At 34.3% G+C, this 20,161-nt stretch overlaps 1 protein-coding gene across 1 annotated transcript; it reads right to left on the reverse strand.

The window, feature by feature from the left end:
- Positions 1-11,988: 11,988 nt before the first annotated feature.
- LOC123561713 (uncharacterized) lies at positions 11,989-19,705 on the reverse strand. Its single transcript, XM_045354269.2, has 3 exons — positions 19,473-19,705; positions 14,817-14,963; positions 11,989-13,056 (listed from the first exon to the last, which is right to left on the reverse strand). Exons 1-3 carry the CDS (start codon positions 19,531-19,533, stop codon positions 12,788-12,790), a joined length of 477 nt encoding a protein of 158 aa, XP_045210204.2. The 5' UTR covers positions 19,534-19,705; the 3' UTR covers positions 11,989-12,787.
- Positions 19,706-20,161: the final 456 nt, after the last annotated feature.

Raw genomic sequence — 20,161 nt, forward strand, 5'->3', positions numbered from 1 at the left:
CGTATTGTTATTTCTAAGAATTAGATTAGGGGTTCTGTGGCAGATTTTATTCCTTGCCCATTTTCTTCTTGGTACCAGTAAATATGTTGTCTTTTTCGGGCATTTCAAACAAAATTGCTCTTTTGCTCTAGTCACGACATGATTGCGTTGTTAAAACGTCAGTTCTGAAAGCATCTTGCTACAGGAATTTTATGCACGCGAGCGTCTTAGATAGTTTCAACAGCAATAAAAGCGTAGGATTGCTGCACTTCGCAAGCGTAAAAACGATTAACTTGTCGCCGAGTAGCTCTTACAATGCCGAAAGAGACACGGCTTGTCAACTCAGTATTTAATACTTTCTGGTTCTTTCGAGCTATGATTCGGTATAAAAGAAGTCCATTTCAGCCGTAGTAGGGGACGTGTCATTATTTTTTCCGTTTAGTCATATCTTATTGTATACACATGTATACATCACACAGACAAATACATAGAGAATAATAGGTTAGTGCCGTAGATGAGAAAGTTTATCTGGCGAGGTGGAGGAGGTTATCGGGTGAGCCGAAGGCGAACCTGATAACGTCCGGAGCCGAGCCAGATAAACTTTCTTCATCTTAGGCACTAACCTATTATTCTATTTATCTTATCATTACTTCATTTTCCGATATTTGGCAATTTATTTTACAAAATTAAGTGTGCGACAACCGCTTTAATGACGTCATATTCGTAATGACGTCACTTATATAATGACGTGATTACCGGAAAAACCGCAATAACTTCTTCGTTTTTGAATAAAAACTCATTATTTGACCATTCATTTTCTTAGTTCGGACATTTCCAACACAATGATGATGGTTTCGTTGCAAAATTTCTTATGACAACAATATCGATCATAAGGTCACATGATCAACTGACCGTATATCACTGGTCACATGATCAACTGACGGTATATCAAGAAAGATATACGACACCCTGATATCGGGTCGAAAATACTGCAAGTGACAGGATAAATATGAATAGTTTTGGGTCAAAGTTGTTATAACATTATCTAGGGTCCTCATTTCCATTCAAGAACTGACTAAAAATAAACCTAGACTCATATTACTTTGCTTGGTTGCTTTCCATGCTCCGCAAAGGGTCTAAATCCTATAGATTTTATTTTTGTCAAACGCCTGTCACATACCCGTTTTAAGATTGAAGATTTCCTTTCGACTGAAATTTATATTACTCTAAAACCTGCAGCTTTTAAGACAATTTACAATATTGTCTTAACAGCTAAATATAAGAAAACTGAGAAATGACACGATCTTAATGCAGAACATACAAACAGAGACTCAAACAATTTCTCAATTAGGTGAAACATTTCTTTAAGAAACAAAAGTAAAATAATTATTTCGACAAGCAATAAAGCGGTTGTTCTTTTCTCAGATACTGCTGTCGGTCGCATTAGACAGATCAGAGAAATACAGTCTACGGGAGGTAAATCTTAAAATTTTGTGATACTCCCAGAACGTATGGACATGTAACTAATTTATAAATATTAACAAGTGCCTATATAGTACTCATGCTACTTTTTTCAGGAAAAAAAAGACAAATAAAATTAAAGTTGAAAGACATTACAAGATTTCCTGTTTAACATGATTGTCTTGTTGAAAGACATTACAAGATTTCCTGTTTAATATGATTGTCTTGTTGACAGACATTACAAGATTTCCTGTATAACATGATTGTCATGTGAAGCATGTCAAACCATCGTGATAACAAATGCAAACGTATTTGACGCTTTGTAAGTTATTTAAAATGTCTTGTTTCAGCAATCTTGCGTGAAAGATAAAGTTCACTTGATGCATCGGCAACTCAGAACAAAGGGCAGCTTCCTTTTCTAAAGCTATCTTTATGTACAGAAGTTTGTAAATGCATTTGCAGACGAAGAAGTCAAGCACAGTTGTCTGATTTGGACACAAGGAAACGTTTGTACGCTGATCTGGAGTTTGTTATACATTTGTATGTTGATATGAAGTACATAATACGTTTGTATGCTGATACTTTTGAATGCTAATCTGAAGTACAAGATGCGTTGTTATGCTAATGCTTATCTGAAGTACATGATACTTTTATGCTTATGCTTATCTGAAGTACATGATACGTTTTTATGCTTATCTGAAGTACATGATACGTTTTTTATGCTTATGCTTATCTGAAGTACGTGATACGTTTTTTATGCTTATGCTTATCTGAAGTACATGATAATTTTTTATGCTTATGCTTATCTGAAGTACATGATACGTTTTTATGCTTATCTGAGGTACATGATACGTTTTTTATGCGTATGCTTATCTGAAGTACATGATACGTTTTTATGCTTATCTGAAGTACTTGATACGTTTTCATGATTATGCTTATCTGAAGTACATGATAATATTTTATGCTTATGCTTATCTGAAGTACATGATACGTTTTTATGCTTATCTGAGGTACATGATACGTTTTTTATGCTTATGCTTATCTGAGGTACATGATACGTTTTTTATGCTTATGCTTATCTGAAGTACATGATACGTTTTTACCCTTATGCTTATATGAAGTACATGATACGTTTTATGCTGATTTGAAGTAAATGATGCATTACGTTTGTATGCTAATCTGAAGTACATGATACGTTTGTATGACAATCTTCGTTTGTATGCTAATCTGAAGTACATGATACCTTTGTTACCAAAATGATGAACATGTACATGATTTCAACTGCAAAACACAATTATGTGCTACTCTGAAGAACATAATTTGAACCGAATGAAACATTTGTGTAATGATCTGAAGAACACTACTTAAACTGCAGGAAACATCAGTATGCTAGTCTGAAGTACATGACGTTGACTACACGAAACATTTATGTACTGGTCTTTATTAAACTATTTTGACTGCAGGAACATTAGTATACTGATGTGAAGTATATGATTTGAACTACATGAAACCTTCTGTGCTGGGCGATAGAATGTCTACCTCTGCAAAGTAGTGTTCTTAGGTTGTAACTCATGCATACGATGATCTGTTTATAGGTTTTACGGACGGAAGCTGAATTAATACAATGTCAAGGGAAGCCAAATGAATGTATGCAATAAAAGTACAACCCTACGATTAGTTTGTCTTGACTGACGTTAATGCAGTTTTAATTAACAATCGCAACTCTAGGTGGACAAAGCCAAGCTGCGCCCTTCTATAACAGTACATTCTAGCATAAAACTGCTGTTATTGTCACTTTTCGGGTGTGTTTTAACAGGAGGGAAAACGTGTTTTAACAGAGACATTCTCGCGCTCACGTGCTGTTATAAACCGTTTTACATATGCGAGTTCCGTGGCAAAGCGTAAACGGATAATTCAAATGGAAATGACGTCAACGTGAAAAACAACGTAGACCTTACCGCGCATTTCATGGAAAGTTAATGACGTTGAGAGACAATATATTCATTTACCTGGTTTTTACGCGTTTTGTGCTAGAATAGCGTTAGCGCATGTTCTTTTCGTGTTATAACATCTGCAGAATCCCTCGGGAATCGTTGGTACCCTCACCCTAACGGGCTCGGTTACCAACCAATCCCTCAGAATTCTGCAGATGTTATAACACGAAAAAACATGCTTTAACCCTACAGAAAAACCCCAATAACTCGAATTCGTATGCGAATAAGCAAATGATCAATACGTGTTCAATAAATACGTAGACTTTAGGGTACCGTTATTCACAGTAACATGCACAATAGTAACTGTTTTTATTAAACATAATACAAACTTTGGGTTTATTTAACAGCCATTGTAACGCGCTAACGGTCCAATCAATCTTTTGACGTATTGGATGTAAAATCACCAATAACTGCAGATTTCTTTGATAGAAAACCTCCTCAACCCTGTGTTTATATTTTAGAACTTTTGATTGATGTCTCCTTTAAATTTAAAGATTATCTGTTTTTCGGGTATAAAACAACCAGTACGTGGTCTGACAAAAATGACGTTAAAAGAGCATCTTGAAATCTGAGCAAACCATTAGATAGTACAAGAATTATGAGAAAGCACCGACAGACTCTTTGAAGTAACCGTAGAAAACACGAATTTTAGTTAGCCTATATTCAAAGATCTTTCTATCTTGAATAAGGCCACACCAAATTGTTTACCTGTTCGTCGTATTTCCCGCATCAATTTGACGGGAAACGAAAAAAAAATATTTTAAATTATTTTTTGACCGCCCGCACCTGGCGTATTTTTGCGCTGGGTCGAAATCAGTAGGAACGAAAAAAAAAAGTGGAAATTCCGAAGTTTAAACGCACCTAGCTTGTAATTTAGGCCAGCATTTTTTAATTTTCTAGTTTACGGGAACGCAGACCCTATTTTTTGACAAAAGGAAATAAAAATAAAAGTCATTTTCAGTATCATACATTTATTGTCATTTTACCCGCCGACCGTCCATATTTGCTACTGTCAATACAAGTTTAACTGTATGGTAGTGGTTTTGTTTCATCAAAGTGGGCAGACTCATGAAAAATGGCAGCCTGCATGAAATAAATTGTGTAAAATTAAATTAGAAAAATTATTGTCTTAAAATTATGGAAAAGTAGTACTAAAAGACAAATGACGTCATTATTACTCCGGGCAGATATTATGACTTTCAATTGTTTTTATAGTTTTTATTGACATGTATCGTGGTACCAAGTTGTATTAAAATCCCTTCAGTGGAATCATTGTAATTCCCTTAAATAGAAAATTTTGTACATATAGAAAGGGAGAGAATGTCGTATAAATACGCCTTCATTTGATACAGTGGATCATGGCATTCTGTTGATAAAACTGAAGGCAATAGGTCTCTCAGAGGCTGCTGTTCAATAGTTTACTTCATATTTGTCTGACAGACATCAGTTGGTGGATGTCAGTGGTAGTCACCCTTCTCGTGCAACTATTTCATGCGGTGTACCCCAGGGTTCTGTTCTATGCCATTTGTTATTTCTAATCTATATAAACGATATGTCTGGTGCAGTGAAGAATAAGTTACTCCTTTATGCAGATGATTCAGGTATCTTGGTCTCTGGTAAGGATAGGACAGAAACTGAATAGTGCTGAGCTCGGAAATGGATGTTCTCAGTCAGTGGTTGATTTGTAATAAGTTATCGTTGCATTTTGGGGAAGACAGAGTCCGTGTTGTTTGGCTCCAAAACTAATTTAGATGTTTCATGTAATGGTCAACCTATTGTAGCAAAGGATTTTGTTAAGTATCTTCGAGCCACTCTTGATCAAAGTCTTTCTTTTGATTCAATGGTTAGGTCAACTATTAAGAAGGTTAATGCTAGATTGAAGTTTTTCTACAGGACACGTAAATTCCTCAATCCACATTCTAAAAGATTATTAGCAACATCTCTTATCCAGTGTCATTTTGATTATGCAGTTGCGTATAACAGCTTGACTCAGGAACTTAGAAATAAGCTACAGGTCACCCAAAATAAAATTATCAGCATTGTGTAAGGTTTAGTGGAAAGAGCTCATATAGATCAGGGTCATTTTGTCAAGCTGAATTGGTTACCCGTTTCGAAAAGAGTTGATCAAATCATGTTGTGTCATGTATCTTAAAATATTTAGTGGTAAAGCACCAGGTTACATTAAAGAACATTTCATTCCACTAAGTTCAATTCATAGTTATCCGATTAGGTTAAGAGTGTCGGTTGATTCTTCCAATGAATCATTTGCAGACACCGGTAGATTTTGTCTGCCCAAGGTTAAAGGTTTTGGTAAGAGGTCATTTGCATATCAAGGTTGCTCGTTATGGAATGAAATGCCACAGCATTTAAGAGAAGCTGGGAGTATCCCTCATTTTAAGTCCGCCGTCAAAGCCCATTTGATCGCTAGTGTCTGAGGTTTTAATTCTATTCCTGTAGAACTGTAAATAGTCCAATATGATTTAATGTCTTGTTTTTCTTTTTTGGTAATTGCAATTTTTCTACATCTTTGATAGTCTGTAGACAATAATAATAATTTTGTGATAGTCCATTTTCTGTCTGTGATAATAATGATCCCAAGCTTAATAGTTCCATTATATTTTTCCTTCCATTTAATAAACCAGTATCTGTTGTTGTTTCTTGTGTCGGTTACATTTTGATATTTAAAGGACCACAATGGAAGTAAGGATTAGTTTCCTTTTTTTGTGCCATCCGTATATTTTAATGTTGTGACATGGTTTAATATTTCTTATTTTTCCTTCTAATTATATACAAATATTTTTAATCAAAACTATTTATTTGAATGATATATTTTATTGTAAATCTCTTATTAAAGCAACCCTTTATAATAACTTATTTACAGAACTTATAGCTAGTTTTATTTGTGTTAATATCATTTATCATTCAATGCAGTTTAACTTCCATATTTTTCTTCTTTTCCCAAACCTGCTTTATTTTGTTTTATATATGTAAATTATGCACCATGTTATAAAATGTTGAAATATGAAATAAATGAATGAATGAATGAATTTATAAAACTGGGAAAAAAATCGAGAAGAGAATAGCTTTATTATTATTCAGAGCAGAGTTATGGTTATTATGTCTAAATATTCGTCTGATAGACAGGTATTGTAACATTTTATTGAAGGAAATGGCTCCTTTAGACCATCCCCCAAGTGTACAAGGGAAATAATTTGGTAAAAAAAATGTCAGAATTATAGGATATTAAATATTAATTTGCCTTACGACCTTTGATACCAGAAACTAAAGTTCATCGCAATATGTCAAAGGATATGTCAAAAAATTAAAAGATTCCTAATAATATTCTTACACTTTTAAAGAAAGATGTAAGTAATATTCATGACATTTTTTATGTTAAAAAAAAGAAATTCAGTAAAGAGTCAAGGAAAAGGCATCTAATTATTCCCGTTATAGTCAGTTGCACATTAACTTTTCATTTATTATGTCTGTTTGAGGTAAAATGAAAACGAGTCGTTTCAATCGTGTACCGACCATAGTATAAGATGTAGATTTCTACTTTGATCATTTAAAGTAATGAAGAGCGGAAGGAAGTTAAGACTAGGAACTAAACAAGATTATATGTTTCCCTAATGGAACTTTAAGTCAACAAGCTAAATATCATGTTTAAAGAAATTCGTCTATTTTAAGTCTTTTTGTACCTAAACAATCTACGTAGACCGCTCTGTTCTATGTTAATGACATATATATTTAATGTTTGTTTGCAGATGTTCATTACTTAATGTTGGACCTTCAATATGATAAACAATTTCATGACAGCCGAGATAGCAACAAAGGTATGTCCGGTATATATACTGTACTTCTTAATCTATTTCTCTCTGCAAACACCAAACTGTGTATCGAGAATAGCTGTTACTGAACAGATGACATGGTCAGTTTTCATATAAATAGATTGCCGGACGCATTTGTATAGAAAACACAAGCAAACGTGCGGTACTAAGGTATCACTCAATATGCTTTAATGAAATTCATCTGTTTTGATGTCATATTATTTCATATTATTACATTTAGCGGTATCTTAATTAGTCTGGTTCTCTGGCTGCATGGTTATTTTTTAAAAAGTGCAGACATTTTAAGTAAAGTTTAAGCCTCTAAAATAGCACATTTTTATTTGATGGCTAAACCAAGATGGGGCAATCAAAGATGTCAATATAGAAACCACCTGCTGGAGTTACTTCCTCTGTTAATGAGAGAAATATGACAGAACATAGGGGCGGGGGTCAGTCTATCCGTTAATTCAGTAAGTATTATCATAACAGTCCCTTTGCGTAAAAGAATTATATCGATGAACATCCTATATGCATAAAATTGCCCATTTTAAACGAAATCACTGATTCTGACTTCCAGTAAACATATATTACCCACGTGGTCCGATTAAAAAATTGTTACAAAGTAATAGACATAAATGCTTCATAACACATAAAGCATTAGACAGGAAGCATAATCTCCTCTCTGCTTGGCAATGGCGTTTGAAATTCATGTAGTCACGTATAGTATCCATTTAAATGTGACATTACGAGATTTATGAATATGTTTATCATGAAATACACAGGAATTTCACGGTAGAAGCATTACTCAAGAAAACAATTATTTTTGGCGTTGTAATTTTTACAAGCTCGTGATCAATTTTCTTTACACTCGCTGGAACCATTACCAGTTTGAATCATTTATAAACTCTTGATATATCTTATATTGTGATATGCAACTGAAGCAATTGCACATAATTGCATATTTTAGTTTCGAAAATCATGTAATATACAACAGACAAGGTTGAACTCAACTGAAATGTTTTAACAGCATACAGCTATCGACAAAGGAAGTATGACGTTTGCAACCTAAAATAATTAATAAAGTTAATTGTGATCATCAACACAGATTCGTAAAGCTTCGATACTTATGTGCATTGCTTTATTACCAATGTAGTACGTTTTTATTCAACTGTAATTTAACAGATATTGTTGATTTCTTTTGTCATTGCGTGTACCTGGATCAGTCAGACGGATTGCATCAGACGACATGATGCATTCACATGTTACAGGGTAAATGTCATTAGGAGCTTGTCAATCGGTATTTTAAGCTTAAAGGCCTTAGTAAATGACTACAGGTAAAATGGTAAAATGTGTAACTTGCATGAGAATTTCAAGATTTGACAACAATGACACTTCTAAGGCCACCTATTCAGTTTGTAATTACAAGTGAGCTCGAAGAGCAGGCCCAAAGGGCCTGCTCGAGAATCGAGCTTTACGGTATACTAACGCAAGTATACTTTCACACTTGGTGATGGATTTGAAAAGTTTCGTCGGAAGTTCTTAAAAAGCACACCCTAGCGGACAGGTGCTCACAGGAAATACTTCTTTCCGGAGTGAATACAGAACTTCATTCAACTGCTAAAAATTATTCATCACTCAACAATAATGAAAGAATGATTTCCAGTTGTTTGAAAAAAATATATTTTCATTTAAAAGATCAAACATCGGCCAGAAGATGGAAAAAATGCCATTAATTAGCAGAAAGAAACGGGAACGCGGTAATGACGTCACCGTGACACCGGCTTTCCATAAATTTTGCAACGTATGATATTCACTGTTACAGGTATGGTGACACTAAATGTAGACGTTTTCAAGTGAATAGGTTCTCCTGAATTCTTGTGACTAGTGAATAGTTTCTTTGTGACAAATAAATGATGCATAAATTATATTTTTAGCTAAATCCGATTTCTTTGAGCTCGCTTTGAGGCTTTGCCTTATTTCATATTATAATCTTCTGTTTATATTGTAAAGTTTCACTAAGGACCTCATTTTTTTTTCTTTACCTGGACTGAAAATCTGCTTAGCTGTAGAAGCTACTAAGACATTTTGCATGCTATTCACTGACAAATAGAAAAATTTAGGTAGTTCTAATGTCTTTAACATGCAGCCTGCTGGCTGCAAGTCATTCTGCCTTTGCGCACAGTTCGCTATTCAGTCAGAACATTTTCATTGAACACCCCTTTCAATAACATATGGTGTTGCCCAAACTGAATGATGGACCAGACCATCTTAGAAATTTAGCAGGCTAAAGGTTAAGACTAAAGTCAATTTTATGTATCAGTTTGATGGGTTTCAAGAGAGATCAATTCATATAGCATTTTTATACTGCCATGCACCTTTATAGATACGTGCCCTTCAAATACAACTCATATCAACGAATAATCTTGGACATTAGACAGATATGAAATACAAACCACGTTTTGTGTAAAACTGATATATCGTTTATTAGATTTAAATAATTTCGAATGGTCAAGCACTCACAGTGTGACACACTCTATTGACCAACAGAAATTTGTTTTTTTTTTTAAAGTAAAGACAGATATCAATATCCGGCAAACAATATGGAATGATAGATGTAGAAAACGAAAGGCTATGTTTTAACACACTTACAAAACGGCTGTACATCGCCACATGGACATGCAAAGTACAGTATCATTATTGTATGATATGACAATGATCATATTTGTATTTCCACTAACACTATATATCCACAACATGCCATATAATCTTTGTTTGTTTGTTTGTGTTTTATGTCGTTTTTCGACAGTATTTCAGTAATGTAACGGCGGGCAGTTAACCTAACCAGTGTTCCTGGATTCTGTACCAGTACAAACCTGTTCTCCGCAAGTAACTGCCAATTTTCCGACGTGAATCAGAGGTGGGGGACAACGATTTCAGACATATGGTCTTTTATCAAATCGTCAAGGAGAACATACCCCTCGTCCGGAGAACGAACTCACGACTCCGCGATCAATACGTCTGCGCTCTCCCTGTTGAGCTTAGCGAGCGGGTGATACCTCTAACTGAGTCATAACCTACTGCATTGTTTAATGAAACATACAAGGAGTTAACAGGTTTGATATGATAATTATATCTTGTATGATTATTATGTTAATGTTTTATTAAAGTTAACATAATCAATGTCAAAGCGAGAAAGTCAACGTAATACAGAAAAAAACTGTCAAGTTTAACAATAAACAAGTTACAAATATGATCGGAATAAAGTTTAAAAACATAATAATACCTATTAGCGAGATTACTCCTAATCATTTTAAGCTATATGCCATACATGTTCGGCTTAGATGATACCGGTGTGTTACATTGAAACATCATAACGGCATTCGACTGAAGATGAGTTTGCTAAAATAATGCATTTGTTGCATATACAAAAGATGGGTAAAGCTTCAAATCATAAAAAAAATGTTACACTCGTTTTTATCAATTTATTCAATGATGATATTGTTGATCAAATACGAAACATGGTATTTGTTTTCTATTCATGAACAGTCCTTTTATTCACTTTTTATAAAACTATCCCCTTTCTAATTATTTAGTTAAATCTAACATTAATTTGACAGCCAGGGACGGACCGATTTCTAATGTTGGCAAAACTTGTGGTCCAACCCTTTTGTATTATCGCACATTTGCAAAGTTACCGAATATTTCTTAATGTACAGTAGTATTATATATGTTTTGATGTAATGATAGTTTGCTGTTGTATATATATTTACATATGTATCTGTATATTATTGTCTTGATGTACATTTACCATAATGTCTTGTGTGATAATTACAATAAAATATGATTAAACTATCTAATTGTTAATACTTCCATCAAAGATTGAAGAAATTGGTTTACCAATTGAGATTAGTGTTTGTTTATAAATTCTTGCATAAATGTTATGATTTATTTGTTAGTTTTCGGTTTAATGCCGTTTTTCATCACTATTTCAGTTATGTAACGGCGGGAGTGCTCCTGGATTCTGTACAAGTATAAAGCTGTACTCCGCAAGTAACTGCTAACTGGACGAATTATATGAGACACATTGTCTTTTATCAAATTGTCAGACTCACAGAGAACATACGACCCGCCCGGGGATCGAACTCACGACCCCACGGTCAAAAGATCGTCGCTTTCCCTATCAAGCTAAGCGGACGAGTATAAAAGTTATGAGTTCTGTAATATAATACCCTGGTAGAAACGATATACTTTATATATCTTTGAAGTCCTTAAGTGTAGTACAGAAGTGGGACTCTGGATCCAAATTCATGTTAACCGATTAATTCTGCTTTTGCGACCAGTGTAGATCATGATTAGCCTGCACATCCATGCAGTCTAATCATGATCTGCAGTGTTCGCTGTTCAGTCAGTATATATTTTTCTTGCATACCAGACGGGGATTTCCGGTATTTTACCGGTGCTGGAAAAATCCATCTTACACCCCGGGGTGTAAGATGACTCTCGTGCTTTAAATGACGTATTACGAACTACATATATGTAGAATATTTATGTAGTTATTTATATTTTATTTCGAAAAACGGAATAAAAATCCAATACCTTGACAGTTCCTCTTTGTTCCTGATAGTATATTTCTCGATTCAAAACACGTTGTTTTATCAAAAATTCATAACGTTACGCTGGAACTGATAAAACAAAACCGGAACTAAACATTGTTATTTGTCTTTGAAACGTCATGACGTCTTTCCTGTTTATGGACGTTGATTTCCCGCGCTTTGTTTAAATACGCTGCTATAAGAAATAGTTCTAAAAAGAAAGCCGTTCGACTGATTTTATTTTTATTATTATATCTTTATATCGGTATGCAAGAAAAAGATTCTGTCACTGGTTATAGGTTCAGATGGGAATATCCGGCTCTCGGGTAACTGTTTAGGCGGTAACTCGGTAGGAACCTCGTTACCGCCTAAACAGTTACCCTCGAAGCCGGAAATTCCCATCTGCACCTACAACCAGTGAAAGAATCTTATAGGTAAGCACCCCTTTTAACAGTTAATGGTACTGTCCAAATTGAAAGATGGACACGTTCATCCTAGAAATTCAGTAGGGTAAGGGTTAACTTAATTAATGTATTGCTTGGAAAGAACAAAGCGAACATCTCCTTTATTATATTAATTTTATGACAGTGCACTTTGTTTTAACGATACAGCATGGCTGACACGGAATGCATAGTCTGTGAAAATATAGCTGCTACAGATGCTATCTAAATCTGACATCTTTTCTTATTGATACAGGCGAGAGCTAGTTTCGCTCCTTCCAACAGCATGCTATACAAGATCAAATGCACACATGGTCAAGCATGCATGGGTAAAATGATAAATGATATGCCATGTACACATTGCGTATAAAAAGCCAAAATATTAAACCACACAATTACATATAAAATAGCATATTCGCATCGCTATCAAACGGCGTCCGAGTCGATTTTGTCGCGCTAAAGACAAATTCATTCCACACAGTCGGACCAGCTATTCACATTATTTTCCACTGAATGTATCTACCTACAAATATCATTGACATATATAAATAAATGTTCGTTGTAAATGAGGTCCCACTATCGAACAGATGATCGTCTTTGTGTAGGGCAAGATAGGCCTCGTATCGTTTTCCCTGGTCACGTTCGTTACAGTAGTTACCCTGACAAGATGCTTTGCATGTCACGTGACTCCAATCTTTGTTACACTCATTACCCCATGACTTTCCAGAACATGAACGGAAGTATGAGGTCACAAGTTTCTTATCTGAAACATAAAACAAAATGGTGATATATTTGCATCAGATTCTACAAACAACAGGAATATTATTGTAAAACAGCCGGTTCATTTTACAATCCACTGAATTTAGACGCTGATACTATTAATAGTACGTATAAGAAATATATTTAATAGGCTGTTTTACTACGCTCATGTTTTCCATGGAGTCTGTATGCTGTAAACTTTTATTTTCAATAGTACCCTTTCTAGAATGTTAATTTTAGGCAGTCCTCATGATCTTACCAATGAAATGAACACGTTTTTCACTTTATAAGAATCGAATTGCTGCTTTAAGACAAATGTGGACGCTGTATCAGTCTGAGGGAAGCCAGAAGAGTGTAATGAAAATAAGGCTTTAATTAGTCTACCCATTAATGTCATTCACTGAACCTGTAGTGCTTCTTTTACCTAATGTCAATCAGCTGCATTCCTATGTGAATTTATTGAGTGAGAACGTGTAAGCATAACTGAAGAGTTTTGTGTTAAGTTCGAATTTGGTTGCATGAATGATGTTTGGATTAGGCAGTCAAGTAAACGTTGGACTAAAGATGATAACCAACAACTGTAGTCCATTAAAGACACTGCGATATGTCGAGAACGGTCACTTACACTGTGCACTTTAAAGGATACAACCTGTCAATAAAGAAGCCAGCCACCTCTTTGCCATAACAAAGTGAAGACACTTTTGTCATGAAGGAATATATGAACCACAACAAAGAATGAAATTTGAAAGATGTTAATCTGTGTATTGCAAATGGATGTTTGAAGCGGGTTTTTAAACGCCATCCTCAATAGAAAGGATAAATATATTTTAGAATTGCTAGATTTACCAGAAATCCAATGTGGTTACTTTGGTAAAAATGGCGTATATCACACTATAGATAGATAGTAATCAATATATTCCTGTTACTACCATATACTGATTGTGTTATATAGTTATTTTGATCATGATCAATGCTAACTGATTCTCATAAAAATGTAGTTGTAGGCATGGACAGGGTAATCCAGTTAACGTTACGCGAAAATCCTTTGTAAAAAGCATGTACTTTCGAATACCTTACTGTTCCTGTAACACACAGTAACTGGTAGAGTTGCACACATAACTTAAAGTGCTACATTCCTTACTTACGTATAACATATATTGTTCTTGTCACATAATATAATATTATGATATTGTTCCTGCAGCATACAGTTAAACTCGTTACATACGTATATCTTATGGTATTGTTCCTGTAACACGGAGTAAGTTGTAGAGTGACATTTGTTACTTACGTATATCATATTGTTCCTGTAACACGGAGTAATTTGTAGAGTTACCTTTGTTACTTACGTATATCATATTGTTCCTGTAACACGGAGTAAGTTGTAGAGTGACATTTGTTACTTACATATGATTTGTTCCTATAACACGGAGTAATTTGTAGAGTTACATTTGTTACTTACGTATATCATATTGTTCCTGTAACACGGAGTAAGTTGTAGAGTGACATTTTTTACTTACGTATATCATATTGTTCCTGTAACACGCAGTAATTTTTACTTACGTATATCATATTGTTCCTGTTACACGGAGTAATTTGTTACTTACGTATATCATATTGTTCCTTTAACACGGAGTAAGTTGTAGAGTGACATTTGTTACTTACGTATATCATATTTTTCCTGTAACACGCAGTAAATTGTTTCTTACGTACGTCATATTGTTCCTGTAACACGCAGTAATTTGTAGAGCGACATTTGTTACTTACGTATATCATATTGTTCCTGTAACACGCAGTAACTTGTAGAGTTACATTCTAGATGTGAGCCAAAACCTAATGCCGACGGATTCTCGATGCAGTCTCGTCGGCTACCTTCTGTCTGAGTTACATACGAACATTTGTAGCATGTAAAGCCTGCAAAATAACAGTTACAGTCAATTGAGGTATTTTTTATTTAGTTTACAATATCTATCTTCTCAAAAACATCATTACAATGTTTGGTGCACAACGTGACGAATGATTAAAAAATATCTAAATACATGTACTGTTGTTTGTGCTCTAGGTCAACTGGAAAATAATGGAACTTAATCCATGATATTGAATTTTTATCTTTTATTCACAAAACTAGAACGTTTATATTTCTTCTCTTTTGTTAGAATATGGTCATGTCAAATGTATCTTTATTGAGAATTATTTCTGTTAAAAGGTTTTAAGTAGTGTTGCGCTTCAAAATGGTAGCAACGTAGTAAATCTTTGGCCGATTTCGGTAGCGAACAATTTCGTATGATTTGTTAATGATCGTGCGAAACAAGAGATCAGTGTTGCAGCTCTTGTGCCCAGTGGCCATCGTTGGTTGTCAATATGTTTCTAATCTATAAAAGTACGATTTGACTGCATTTTAGGACTGTGATATATTCAAGGTCGTAAGATCAGGTTATGACTGTCGTATTGTAAGACATTTTAGTGTGTAATATGATTTCATTTGTGAAAAAAAAGAAAATATATGAAACATGCTTTTTATATGAACCAGGTCATCATTAATTCTTTTTTGTGGTTGATGTGTGCATATCCAACGCATTTTGGTATTACATTAACAAATCTATGTAGTGTTTAACGCAATTTGAATTTGGTAGTTACTTCCCAAATGCATTAATGTTGCTACCATTCTAAAGCGATACAGAGCAGCAAACATCAAACATCTGTAGGGTTTTTTTTATTTTAATTTCTCCATTTCATGTAGCAGCTAGCGGAAGGAAGATAGACAAGAACAAAACAATGTCATATTCTCCCCTAATGGGACTGAAAGTCAACAAGCTAAATATCATGTTTAAAGAAATCCGTCTTTCTTTGCGGCAAAGTTTGCCTAAACAATATACAAAGGCCTTTCTATTCAACGTAAATGTCATATCTGTACTTGCAGTCTACAGATGTTAATTACTTAACATTTAAGCTGAGAGATCTCTTGTCATAAGTTATTTGTTCAAACAATACCGCACCTTCGCATTGCTACAAATGAGGGATTAAAGTTTTAATTTGATAAACATTCTTTGGTACCAAGACAGCCATAGATAGCGACAGAGGCATGTCCGGTACGATAAAATTCTAGCACCTATCACTCTAAATCTATATATCTCTACTATGAACATTAAACGTATAGGGCGATAAAAAGTCGGCTGCGCCCATTTTTATCTGTAGTTTAATTGTCGAAAAAAAAAAAACAGTTGTACATAAGACTGTAAAGTGCACTTGTTTCAATTAATTTAGACCCATTCATGTAGTATGACATGCTGTCAAACTAACTCTTAGGAGAAGACCTTCATAAGCTTAGCTTTCGGATCTAATCCTTTTTCAGCATGAATGATAACAATATTGTAAATTGTAAATTGTAGTATGCACATACGTTTGAAATAAAATATGTTCAAACTAAACTAACTCCTACTGTTTTACTAATGTGTCAAACCCTCAAAAACATTAAGCTATCATTTTTTTTCAGATAAACACAAAGAAAAATATATGATCTACACGCGTGAATATGTTGCAGGCGTATATATTGTCCCATTAAACAAAAAAAGGGCTGATTTTGCATTGATGTTTATAAAATGATGGTGTTTTGTTTTGAAACCACTTACGATTGTAAATAAGCGAAAATGCTCCAAAATACTTAAAGCTTTATGAAAGCTTGTTTGTAGTGGTGTTTAAAATTTCATGTCGTCACGCACATTTCCCATTTGGAGGAAAAATAAAGCGATTTGATGTATCTGCTATCACAAAAATTACAGAAATTGTACGGACGCAGGGAAAACATAACTCAACAAAACAAGACCTTTTTGGCATTTCCAAAGAACTGTGATGTTTACATGTAATTTATTATCAATATCATTATTGATGTGGGAGTTGGGATATGTAACTGTTTATTGTTTTGACAGAGCAGTTTGAATTGTTAATTAAATAACATTTCATTAGGCTAAGAAGCAAATAAAGACCTAGCCTGCAAATTGTATATGAAGAACGGTCATATAAACACAGTTTAAACTGCCAACAAAGTGGGCGTAGAATGACGTTGAAATTTACAGCGACTGTTAGCTGGCAAATTGCATTGTGTACACTACGGTAGACGGAAAGTAGTTACGGCTGGTTATCAGGTTAGACGGAAAGTAGTGACGTCACACTCTAAATTTTATAGAATGAAATACGGCTGGTTATAAGTCCCTGTTATAGAAGAGAGGGACATCACGCTAGATATCTATAGAATGAAATACGGCTGGTTATCAGTCCCTGGTATAGAGGTTAGACGGAATTAAAGTAGTAACGTCACGCTCTATGCATAGAATGAAATACGGCTGGTTATCAGTCCCTGTTATAGAGGTTAGACGGAAAGTAGTGACATCACGATCTTTGTACAGAATGGGTAAATCGAGAACTTCTTGCCTATCTAGAAGGAAAAGTAAACATTTGTACGAGCGCGAGTCAGGGATAGATATACCTATCTTTCCCTAGGGAAAGACCTTGTCTATAATAGTGTTTTCATATAGTATAAGTACTATTACGACGTCATAATCTTTATTTCTTGCATACCAGACGGAGATTTCCGGTATTTTTACCGGTGCTGGAAAACTCCATCTTATACCCCGGGGTGTAAGATGACTCTCGTTCTGTAAATGACGTATTACGAATTACAAATATGTAGAAGAATTATGTAGTAATTTATATTTTATTTAAAAAACGGAATAAAAATTCAGTACCTTGACAGTTCCTATTAGTTCCTGATAGTATATTTCTCGATTCAAATCACGTTATTTTATCAAAAATTCATAGCGTTACGCTGCAACTGATAAAACAAAACCGGAACTAAACATTGCTATTTGTTTTGAAACATCATGACGTCCTTCCTGTTTACGGACGTTGGTTTCCCGCGCTTTGTTTAAAAACACTGCTATAAGAAATAATTCTAAAAAGAAAGCCGTTCGATTGCTATTATTTTTATTATTATTTCTTGAAATCGGTATGCAAGAAAAAGATTCTGTCACTAGTTATAGGTGCAGATGGAAATATCCGGCTCTCGGGTAACTGTTTAAGCGGTAACTCGGCAGGGAGCCTCGTTACCGCTTAAACAGTTACCCTCGAGGCCGGTTATTCCCATCTGCACCTACAACCAGTGAAAGAATCTTATAATATGATGGCATCTATTTGTCATCGTATTGTATCTATGCAAGAAAAAAAGAGCTAATATGTCTGCCTTGGAATGGCAGCTGTTTTCCTTACCCGAGTGACATTGTGAAGTGAAAAATCTTACATTAGCACAATATCTATGCTGCCCCGAGGGCCAGGTGGGTATTTACATTAAAGCAATGGTATGTGCTTGGTATTTTTTTAATTGCTATAGATCTAGTTGTCTACGATATACTCGTATCATGATGATAAATCGTCCGAAATATTTAAGATCTACCCGACAGGCTGCGTATATATAATGATACAATAATACATTTTTAACTGTAGTCCAGTAAGCCTGTGCTGAACTGTAGACCAGTAAATAGCACACTATGGACTGGCGATTATGTAAAGGATCATGTAAGAAAAGAAGATAAATCCATGTGCTTGAATTTCCGGGAACAATGACTCTCACAGAAAATTTTAGGATAAAAAAAAACGCGATCATATTTTCTCATGGAAAATCTCCTGACATAAGCATAAGCGTATATGTACTTTTTTTTTCAGAGTATCTGCTGCAAAAAGTCAGTCCTCATACTTTAAGAATTGAACATTTCAATTTATATCAAAGTTTTATTCATTCGATCGCAAAATCGCTGATACATCTTGGCAACTAAATAATTTTTCTATTTAAATGTATGTTTTTCATTTTGAATTTTAATAGGAAAAATAATTGGAAAACTGCGGACATTATCATCTGTAGGGCTGCGTTTCGATTCCTTAGATATCCCAAGAAAAAAAATAGATGTCAAAAGGACCAAATTCAGATAAACATAATATCGGGTGGGGGTGGGGGTGGAAATGTTAAAAAAAAAACGATACATCATTTAGCTAGTGGCAATAGTATGCACAGAACAACAATATGCATTTGATTATAAGATATCCTAACCTGTGGGAAATATGTTTTATATAAAATGTCCTCTTTCATACGTTTCTTGAAAAGAATTAATTTATAAATTCTAATTCTGAAAAAAAAATCGCTACTTTTTTCTCGATAATCAGTTTTTATGGCGAATAGAGTAAATTCCGCTTTTTTAAGGTCAAAGCTTAAAGAAATCGTTAGCTACTTTTTCGTGTATAAAACTATTTTGCGCAGCTAATCTACAAATTATTTAACGGAAATTTAAACAAATGTTGTTTTTTTTTTAACTGCGACATGTCTTCAAAAAGTGCTTAAATCGTATTTGATTTAATATAGGAAGAAGAAAACATTACCTATTACGTTTGGTAGAGCCACTGCACAGAAAAATATATTCAAAAACAATTTCTGATCCATTTTAATTTTTTTTTGCTCAGTTTATTTCCAAGTTTGGCTAATCAACTGGAGAGTATTCCATTATTTGCCAATACGTTCCGATGAGAAAACTTCAGCTCAGGTTCAAAAATTTCAAAATCTTTGTTTTGCGTCTCTTTTTGCGAACTTTGTTATAGACAGGGCCATCAGGGCACCAAACATGGAAATGAGAAGTGGAAACTCAATTTTACCTTAAGTGTAAACAAAGATAGCAGAAAGTGCTGCCCAAATTGTTCCGTTGTTGTGCCCGTTTGGGCGGATCTATTTTCTTTGATTAGTGGCGCTTAATTTATTAAACGAATGCTTTTATGCGAAAACAAAATTAACGTTTCGTCTAACATCAGTAAACGTGTCATTTTTTATGCTGAATGAAGCACCCCTTATCACTTTATACTTTGATAAATTCAGTAATTATAAACGTTAATCACTCTCATTTTAACAAAAAGATCCTTCTTTTATTTTGCGGGGGATAATGAATCAACATTTATAACATTCAGCAGCACTTTTTGTTGACAGTATCACAGAGGTTAAACAAGGTGTAAGATCATTCGTATTTGTTCGAAGATTTACTAAAAAGTTTATGTTATAGTAAGCTATTTAAATACATACA

This window comes from Mercenaria mercenaria, chromosome 10, assembly GCF_021730395.1.
Source record: "Mercenaria mercenaria strain notata chromosome 10, MADL_Memer_1, whole genome shotgun sequence".
Classification (NCBI taxonomy): domain Eukaryota; kingdom Metazoa; phylum Mollusca; class Bivalvia; order Venerida; family Veneridae; genus Mercenaria; species Mercenaria mercenaria.

What these genes read in the sequence shown, in the direction of transcription:
- LOC123561713 (XM_045354269.2), bottom strand. Translation starts at nt 19,533, where the DNA reads ATGGATCAGAAATTGTTTTTGAATATATTTTTCTGTGCAGTGGCTCTA. An exon ending in GGCTCTACCAAACGTAATAG is followed by an intron (nt 14,964 to 19,472) that starts GTAATGTTTTCT and finishes GTTATTTTGCAG; the next exon opens with GCTTTACATGCTACAAATGT. An exon ending in ACAGGAACAATATGATATAC is followed by an intron (nt 13,057 to 14,816) that starts GTAAGTAACAAA and finishes TTTATGTTTCAG; the next exon opens with ATAAGAAACTTGTGACCTCA.